General features: G+C 50.7%; 1 protein-coding gene across 1 annotated transcript in view; it reads right to left on the bottom strand.

Annotated features, from left to right (window-relative positions):
- Positions 1–452: 452 nt before the first annotated feature.
- PERM1 (PPARGC1 and ESRR induced regulator, muscle 1) overlaps positions 453–9,295 on the bottom strand; it is a 10,903-nt gene continuing 2,060 nt past the window's right edge. The window contains exons 2-4 of the mRNA XM_025198139.1: positions 8,254–9,289; positions 4,680–4,796; positions 453–3,535 (exon numbers count right to left, since the gene is read on the bottom strand). Coding sequence (XP_025053924.1) covers positions 3,456–3,535; positions 4,680–4,796; positions 8,254–9,289 — 1,233 coding nt within the window. The 3' untranslated portion in view covers positions 453–3,455. The remainder of the gene's footprint in view (positions 3,536–4,679; positions 4,797–8,253; positions 9,290–9,295) is intronic.

A 9,295-nucleotide genomic window follows, 5' to 3' on the forward strand; every position in this document is an offset into this window, starting at 1 on the left:
GTGGCACCTGTGGTCCAGGCTCACCCAAGCACAGCCCCTAAGGGCGCTGCAGCAGTGCCAAGGTGCCCCTGGGTGCTAAGAAGATGGGGTGGCCCTGGTCCAGTCTGCACCCAGAGCCCAGCTGCCCCCTCCGATGGGCATGCTGGGCCACCCTGCTTGGAATCAGCTCAGAGCAGGGAAGCATCCTGTGTGCTATTGCAGAGTCCCCGGTGGCACTTACCTAGTCCCCTTGAACACATTATCTGCCTACGCTGCAGGCTTTAGTGTCTTTTCCCCCACAGTTCCCCCTTAGGGCAGTGCTTCTACCCCCATGTTACAGGTGGGTAAAACTGAAGCTCAGAAGGGCTCGGGGCTCGATGTTCACCTGGTGCGTTGTTCAAGGTTTGGTGCATGAATGACTAGAAAATATCTGCAGCACCGGGGAATAAATACACGACAGGGTGAAATGGGATAGAAACCTTGTGGGAAGCTGCCAACACCTTTACTCCATTCTCCTTGGCCATTAAGCTCCTTTTATTTATTTGATATATACAATTAACATACTCTATATACAGCACGTACCCATGGTGTTCTCTTTATTTACTGATAGGCTTCTTGTTGTACCTAAATATCCTATTGCTTTTAGGATATCCAGTACAGACACACACACAGACACACACACTCGCCCCACATTAAACCTCCATTTTGCCACGTATTACGAAGAAATATCCAGACAGGATAAGACAGGTAAAGGAACCGTCTCCAAAGAAATGGCTCATCAGCATTAATACATCAGTTATATTCCCCAGAGGTGAGATGGGGGCAGGCTGGACACTGCACATTTGAAGGGCCTGAGTGTGATGGCTGCACCCAGCCTGCTTCCTAGTGAGTTTAAGATCACACTGAATGTCCTTGAGTCTGACACCACCTGCTATTTTTGGGAGTCTGGGCTTGGATTGTGAGAGATGATCTAGAGGAGTGACCAACTGGCATGTGCTTTTATAGCAGGAAACATAAATTAGAGGTGAGTAAAATGAATTCAGTCACGTAGGTCAAGGATGGTGACCCAGAGTGGTAGACATGTCACATATTAGCTCCATACCTTCCCCAAGTGCCACTTCAATTCCCTTCCCCTGCCTGACATGTTGCTCTGCTTTTTAACTCCTGCTCTGTGCTCCCTGCCCAATGTCCTATCTGCTTCCTACATGAAGCCCCATGCCTGATCTCCTGCTCTGCTTTCTGCCTCCTTCCCTATCTGCTGCTGTGTTGCCTGTCCCCTCCCTGCTCTGCTGTGTGCCACACGTGGAGTCTGCTCGTGATGCAGATTGGCAACCCCTGACCTAGGTTATGATCGATATTGGGACTGAGCAGTTAGCACGGCTGCAGAGGGAGCTCACAATGCACTGCTCATTTAACGTTTAATCCACAACAGGAATAGATAAGGGATGATGGTTGGGCAGAGCAGCAACAAACGCCTAATTTAGGAAGCACCTGAAAAAAATCCAGGACAGTTCCTGTTGCCTGTCTGCCCACGTCTCCCCTGAGGACAGGAGTGGGCTTTACAATATAATTAATGAACTATTCAGCCTGGCTTTGAACAGCTGCTGCACCTGATGGACCAAGGGAGGCTGTGGAGGCTGGGTCTCTTAGCTCTGGAAGTCTTGAGCTCAGTCCCTCGACTGTGGTGGGGAAAGAAAAGAAATGCCTCGTGACCCCCTATTCAAAGTTCAAAGCAGGAACAAAGTCTGAAGCTTGGCATCAGCTTAGAAGCACGGGATTTGCAACAGTGCCTTTACTCAGACGTGGTAAGGAGAAGCGGGCTCACGTACGCTTCCTCTCCTTGGGCAGAGAGCCTCCGTTCCTGAGTGCTTGATGGTCCATTAGGAGGGGGCAGCCACAACCAGTGACCTCCCAGTGGGACTGGGTGGATTAATGTGACTAACCCAAGGCACTCAGATCCTTCCCTCTTCTTTGCCCTGTCTTGACTACTTCCATCCTCCTCTGAACCTTTGGTTGTCCCTTGTGCTGCCCGCAGCCTATGTTTTGAAGACCCTTTCCACCCCAACAGGGAAAAAAGGCCTGAGCCTCTCAGTCAGCGAGCAAGGGAGTAGCTGGGGAAATGGAGAGGAAAGAAGTGGGTGATATTTTCTTCCTGTTCCTTATTCCTCCCAGGTCTCATTGCCTTCCAGACAGCCCCTCTCCCACACACTTGGACAATGGACATCTCCTTTCTCAATTTCCATCCTGCTCACTTTCTGCAGTACGTCCTGCTGCGGTGGACACAGCAGAAGGGCTCTCCAACCCTTTGTCTTTGCCCTGGTCAGCCCTGAGGGCTGTGTTACCTACCTGAGAGCCTATGCCTGAATGCTATTTATGCCTACAGAATTAAATTAAAGCAATGTTTTTTTGCAAAAATCTAGTTGGTCTAATAAAAGATATCACCTTTACCATAAGTTCTGATTCATTTATGCCCACAGCTGTTCAGTATCTTCCCTTCCTTCTGGGTCTCTGGTGTTCCTCCAGCACAGCCTCAAACCTCTCCTAATTGGAGACCACTCCTCGCTCCAGCCCCTTGATGTGCTGTTTCTGCAGCCCCAATCCATGCAGCATAAAAGAGCTAAATACTACCTTCCCCTTCAGATCACCTATGGCCCTGCACTTTAGCTGTCTGAATGGTGCCAAGTCCTTCTGCACCCATGGCACTTCACAGCCCCGATGCGTCAGGGACTGGGAGACCTGAGGCAGTGAAGTCAGTAAGCATGAGGCTCTAGAGACCCTTCTCTGCTTCCCTGAAAGGCACCCTTGGAATAAACCCAGTGACTTTTAGCAGTGAAATCCAAGAGGCTAAGCTCCCTGCCATGATCCCGGCCATTCCCGGGAAGGCTCAGCTCTGCTGAGCAGCTGCCCTGCTAGGCTCACTTGGATGCAGTCCTGATTTCTCAGCCTGAGCCTGGCCAGGGTTTAATAACCAATGTGAAATCGGCTACCAAGGACCTGTTTAGATGGACCCTCTGTCCTTCCCAGCACCTCTCCCCTGTCTCACACAGATTTTCCCCACAACAGAAACCCCTATTTCTTTTGCTATCTTCAGTGCTGCCAACCCCCACTTTCAATCCAGGGAGGACACAGATCCTCTTTGAGCATGGCTGGTGTGTGTGTGCAGCTACTTAAAGAATCACAGAAGATAGTATGGCTATGCAAGAGATGTCCTTAGAGAGAAAGCATTCGCTGAGCCTGATTCTTCTCAGTGCAGCTACATAATGCCTGTAACATCAGCAGATGAAATGGCAGGTTTCACTGGAAGGATCCTGCTTCCCAGAACAGTCTATTCCAGCTTGCCAGTGCATCCAGTGGAGATGTGGTACTGGGATCCAGGCTGCTAGCAGTCTTCTTGCTAAGAACGGGGTACAGGGAGAAACTTCTCTTGGGATCTTCCTTACCTGCCCATGGAGGGGTATCTCTGGCTGTGCATGCATTTAGGTTCTCGGCTCCTTTTCCACAGCCTGCCGTCTGAAATAGCGGATGGCGGAGAGGGTACCGAAGCTGGCCAGGAACGCTGCAAAAGTCCCCACATTGGCAAAGTGAATTCAGAAGCTTTTCCCAAAACCCTCGGTTAAGAATTTCTTACAGCAAATTTGTTTCCAAACCAGAGTTTCAGACCATGGGCATCTGCATGTTGTGCTCTCTCTGCCCCACAGCAGCCATCATTTCTGTCTGGTTGTGTCTTAGGGTCATAGCTATTTACTCATTACTCTGCATTGTGATGGCATTTTCAGCGGCAGATTGCAGGGCAACAAGTTCACTGATCCTCCTAAACGCTATTTGTGGTAGGCAAAAATACCCCTTTGGGGGAATAGGAAGAAGAGAACAGGGGGCAATGACTTCTTTGAGGTCATTGCTGACTTACATGGGCACATAGGAGAAGCAGGAGTGCGGGGGCTGAGGGGTAGACACCACCCCTATAGAGTTAATGACAGAGGACAGCCAAGAATGAAACAGCTAGCCTTGCCTAGCCATTTGCTCCAAGTGCCCAGCACTGCTCCCAGCCTCAGCTGAAGGGCTGGGTTTGCTTTGAACAAATGGCAAGAGGACAAAAGGCTCATTTGTAGGAGATGAGTGTAATTCTGATTTCAGGTATGCTGGCGAAAGATGGGATTATTGTCCATGCTGTGTTTACCCTGTAGCACTCGAGCACTGGGTGACTAGTAAGGCTAAGAGCTTAGCAGAACCTAGAAAAGGGACTGTGTATTTATATTTAAAAAATAAATAACACTGTGCACAGTTAGTCTAGGAAAGATAAACATCTATGAAGGAACAGAAACCCTTATACTTCAGGACATAAGCCAGCTATTAGCTGTGGGGTGTCTTTTTGGGCAGGCTATTCCTTAATCCTCCTGTTTTCTCCAAACTCCATTAAAGTCAACAGGAGTGATGTGTGGAGGACAGAGAAAAGGGAATAGGGGTAGGGGGATGGGGTAATTGAAATAAGAACTGGGTGGGTTATATTTCTATTGGTGTTAGAGATTATTAGAAGCCATCGGTGATCGTTTCGAGAGAACAGGAAGGTGACCGAAGGGTGAATTAGGGAGAGACCGCTCATAGGCTGTATGCTTGTATTTTATATTCTGACACTGTCTAAGCTGCATCCACAAGTCTCTGCCCCAAATGCTTTTCCCCTCCTACATGGGCATTGTACGTACCAGTCTTCCAGGCATCTGGAGCCTGCAGGTTGGAGGTCTTCATGGCCCAGGATGCAAAGGCAACGAAGACCAGGCACATGTCCTTCTGCGTTAGTGCTAACTGGGGATGGGGCCTTGCTGCAGAGACAACAACACACACAGTCATGAAGCTGATATGAAATACTGGTGGTTGTGCTCTCCATCAGCCAGGGCAGATGAGTCTTTCTGGCATGCTGGGGCTTTTAAATTCATCTTCATTTCTTTTGCCCCCTCTCCTCTGACTAAGGCTTTCAAAAGGCAAGGGAGCTGCATGGATCTTTTTCTCTCCTCCGCGGTTTGGTTGTGGTCATGTTCATGGGGAAGAGGGGAGACCTAATCTGAGGTTATTTCATGTTGAGAAAATTGGTCCTTGTAATCTTTCATTTCATCCAGTTGTTTTTTTTTTTAAAGGCCTTGTGACAAATGGACTTGGGAGCTTGCAAGCAGCTTCCAATCAGTTCATCGAATCATAGAAGATGAGGGTTGGGAGGGATCTCAGGAGGTCACATCTAGTCCAGCCCCTACTCGAAGCAGGACCAGCCCTAACTAGATCAGTTCAGAGAAGGGAACCAGCTGTGGGCTAACAGAGTCACAGATGTGTCTGTCTGAGGTCCTTGCCCAGTCTCCTTTAATACATTATCCAACTGCCCCACAACTCCCCGCTTAGGGCTGTGCACCCCACCCCATTTTACAGGTGGGAAAACTGAGGATCAGAGAAGCTAAGTGACATGCCCAGGATGTCACAAGCAGTCTGTGACATGCATCCTAGCCTCCACCAAGTGCCTTAACATTGGGCCACCCACTCGGGAAGGAGATGGTCCGGTGAAGAGAGCTGGAGCTGGGGAGTGATGTACAGCCCAAAGCAAGTCTCTCAGAGCTGGTTTCACCATCTATAAAATAGGGTAGCAGTGATTCAGCTTTGTAAAGCTCTTTGAGATCAGTGGATGAACCACATCCTGCAAGAGCTAAGCCTTGTTGCTGTTAATTTTGTGAGAAACACAGCTCCCCCAGGGCCATTTCCGCTCCCTAAGTGCTCTCCAGGGCTTTCAGTAAGGGTCTCTGAGACTCTCCCTCCACTTCGCCTCTGCTGGAGGCCCAATCTAGCAACCTTCAAGGGGCTGTCACTAGCCGGCTTATTTTTGTGAGCTTGTTTATTTGATCAGGCCTTGAATTGAAGGAGGTTTATTAATTAGTTACCACCAAGATTAAGGGTCCCCCCCCTTCTTGTTCTCTGTGCAAATAAAGAGGAAGCAACTTTGCTGAGTCACTAAGTGATGGGACTCAGTATTAACTACGAGGCGCCAAGGCTCTAAGCTGGGTATATGCTTTTAAATAAACGAGATTGCAGTCCGAACGGTTCATATTTCCTCTCCTTTTATTTCCGTCCCCTCTCTCCTTCACCTGCCTGCCTTAATAAGCAAGGTCTGAGTCACCTCTGAGGAGGGAGCTTATTAAATTAATGCTAGTTCTCACATCTTCCTCATCTGTTCCAGCTAAAAAGCCTGCACATCTTTCCCATTGGGAGCTGGGGGAAGGGCCCAGTTTGCCTTTTATTTCCCTGCTAGCGCTGTACCCATTAACAACCCCGTCTGGCCAGCTAGACAATAGATTAGCAACCATCGCCCTGTCTCAGGGGTGCGTGTCCTTTGTATACAAGCCTTTCCGGCTGCTGCTATCTATATATAGAAAATTTGGGCTGCAAGGGACTTCAGGAGGTCACATCTAGTCCAACCCCCTGCTTAAAGCAAGACCGGCCCCAACTAGATCATGCCAGCCAAGGCTTTATCTATCCAGGTCTTAAAAACCTTCAAGGATGGAGACTCCACAACTTCTCTAGATAACCTGTTTCAGTGCTTTACTAGCTAGTGAGAAAATTTTTCCTAATATCTAATATCTAACCTAAACTTCCCTTCCTGCAACCTGAGACCATTGCTCCTTGTTTTGTCAGCAATACCCCAGCTACATGGTTCTCTGGTTTGGGCTACAGTATTGTCATGTGGAAAATTGGGATGAGGAACACCCCTGAAGCCAGTCCAGGGTTGAGTTTATATGTGCTCATTACTAGCAGGGTTCAAGTCTGGGTTTCTCAGCCTGTGTGAGGAAGGTGAAGTCTCATCCCCATCCTAAATTGCTATGTGGTTGGTGTGGGGAGGGCTCAGCCTCAGTCCCTGCGTGTGTGTGTTGTCAAGAGAGGCATCACAAGACAGCACTGTTACACACGGTCTTCCAAGCTCGCTGTCTTTTATGAGAAGGTGTTTGCTGCCTCGTGGTGGGGTTGATACAGTAGGTGCTGTGCAGAGAGGGCCGTGTGAGTGCAAGCAGCTTGTTCTTTGCTTTGGGCTTTGATAGGCATCTGCTTTGGAGGCAGGGCAGATCCCTGGCTACTGGGCCTTGGGGCTGGGCTAAGATTCATGGGAGAAGGTGTTGTCCGCATGAAGCTTGTGACCATCTCTGCTTCAGGACTGGTGTATTTGCATAAATCCAGAAAATTACTCACAGAATATACCCAGGCTTGATATCACGGGACTGCAGGAAAGTAGGGATGGAAGGGACCTCACAAGGTCATCTAGTCCAGCCCCCTGCTTGAAGCAAAGTCATCCCTGACAAAACCATCCCAGCCAAGTGTCTGTCTAACCTACTCCTGAAAAACTTCTCTAGGTGGCCTGTTCCAATGCTTGACTGCCCTTGCAGTCAGAAAATTCCTCCTAATTCCCAACCTAAATTTACTCTGTTCTGGTATGAGGCCATTGCTCCTAGTCCGGTCATGTCCATCCTTTTTTTTAAGTGCCCTTTGGGTATTTGAAGACTTATCAAATCTCCCCTCAGATATCACTGATTGTCTTCCATTGGGAAGCAAACTTGCAAGGCCAAGGCTTGCTCTGCAAAGGGGCAACACTGCTGTCAGCAGAAGAGGAAACCCAACAAAGCAGCCTGGTGTTGCAGCACTAAATTGTGTTTAGCAGTGAGGAACCAAATGCAAAATCCAACCATGGCAGGAAAACATGGCGACAGCTTGGTTTAAACCCAGCTGCATGTAACCAAGTTGTGTTTTAAGGAGGCTGAGGGACTTTTGGCTATAAGGGTACCCTCCAACATGACTGAAATTAAAGTGAGGATGGGACTTTTGACCAACTCAGGGCTGGCACAGCCCGGTTAGTGTGAGTCGTGCAAAATGAGGGGGGCACTGGCACTACCTCTGTGAAGCAGCACCTGGAAATGTAGGGTAATGATGATGATTTGGAGGGAATGGACATGTGGGGCTGGGTCTTGGCAATGGAGAAATGAGCACAGGACAAACTGATGGAGAAGGCGGTGCTCATTCTGGACAAGCAGCCCAGGGCAGTGGAGGTGAGGAGGCGCACTGGTTGTAGGCAGAGACACCGAGGAGCTCATGGGCAAGGGGCATTGGGCATGGTTGTGGGGCAGGACCCTGCGGGACATGGTGGGGTTTGCTTCCATGTGTAGCCAACCTGCCTGTGTGCAGAAAGGGGCACCCCTGGCCCAGGCATAGGGCAGGGGGAAGGGACATGCATATTCACAAGAATCAGGCATTTACCTGCAAGATCAAGGGTCTTCTCCAGCTCCTCTGGCATAGCCTGGCCTCTCCCCAGCAGCTGCAGTGGGAGCAGGGGCAAATTTTCCTGGGAGCTTCTCTCTGCTGGAGCCCCGGGGTCAGGGGGCCAGCCTCTGACCAGGTGCACCGGCTTCCCCAGGAGGGATTTCAAAGCCCTGATGGCTTTTCTGGCCTTGGAGTCTGACGCACGCAGGGACATCCCCTTCCAGCTCTTCCTTTCCCCAGCTTCATTGGCAAAGAAATGTTCATAAGCCTCAGGGACAGAGAAGACTGGGGCCTCCCCTGAGGCTTCCTCTGGGTCCCCCTCATCATCATGGGGTGATGCTTGGTCCCAGTTGATGCACCGCGCTGACTCCGAGGCTTCATCTTTGCTTTCCCACCCGCTGCTCCCGCTCCTGTCAGGGTCGGCGAAGAAGTACTCATACATCTCTGGCCCGTACATCTCGGGCACTGGCTGCTCCTGCTCCGAGGAGGCCGTGGGCATCCCCTCCCCTTCCTCACCCCAGTGGTAATCCCCTCTCTCCTGGCCCTCCATGTCGCAGAAGAAGTAGTCATAAATCTCCGGCCAGGTCAGGGCAGGCGCATTGCTCTCCCCAGAGTCCTCGGCTGCTGGACAAGGCACATGCTCCTCTCTCTCCATGACGGCACCCGAGGGCTCACTTTCACCAGCTTCCAGCCCTGCAGCTTGTGCTGGCCTCCTGGGCCTCACTGACTTCAGTCCTGCTGCAGGCTGCGCTGCAGACTGTGCTGCCCGCTGCACCCCCTGCCCCGAACCCTGCATTTCTGCCGTCGCGACACCATGGAGCAGGATCCTGCCTGTCCCTGCTTCCTCCTGGCTCCCAGGACCTGGTGTGTTCACCACCTCCTTCTCCTTTGTCTCTGGAAGTGGGACCGAGGGGGTTAAACCATCCTTGGTGGGACCCAGGCTGCCCTGTGCCTCGGTGCCAGAAGGCTCCTGGAGCAATGGTGTCGCCTCGGCTGCAGATGCTGCAAGGTGCTCGTGGCTCTTTCCCTGCCTCACCGG

The sequence above is a fragment of the Alligator sinensis genome, unplaced genomic scaffold (genome assembly GCF_000455745.1).
Source record: "Alligator sinensis unplaced genomic scaffold, ASM45574v1 scaffold569_1, whole genome shotgun sequence".
NCBI lineage: Eukaryota > Metazoa > Chordata > Crocodylia > Alligatoridae > Alligator > Alligator sinensis.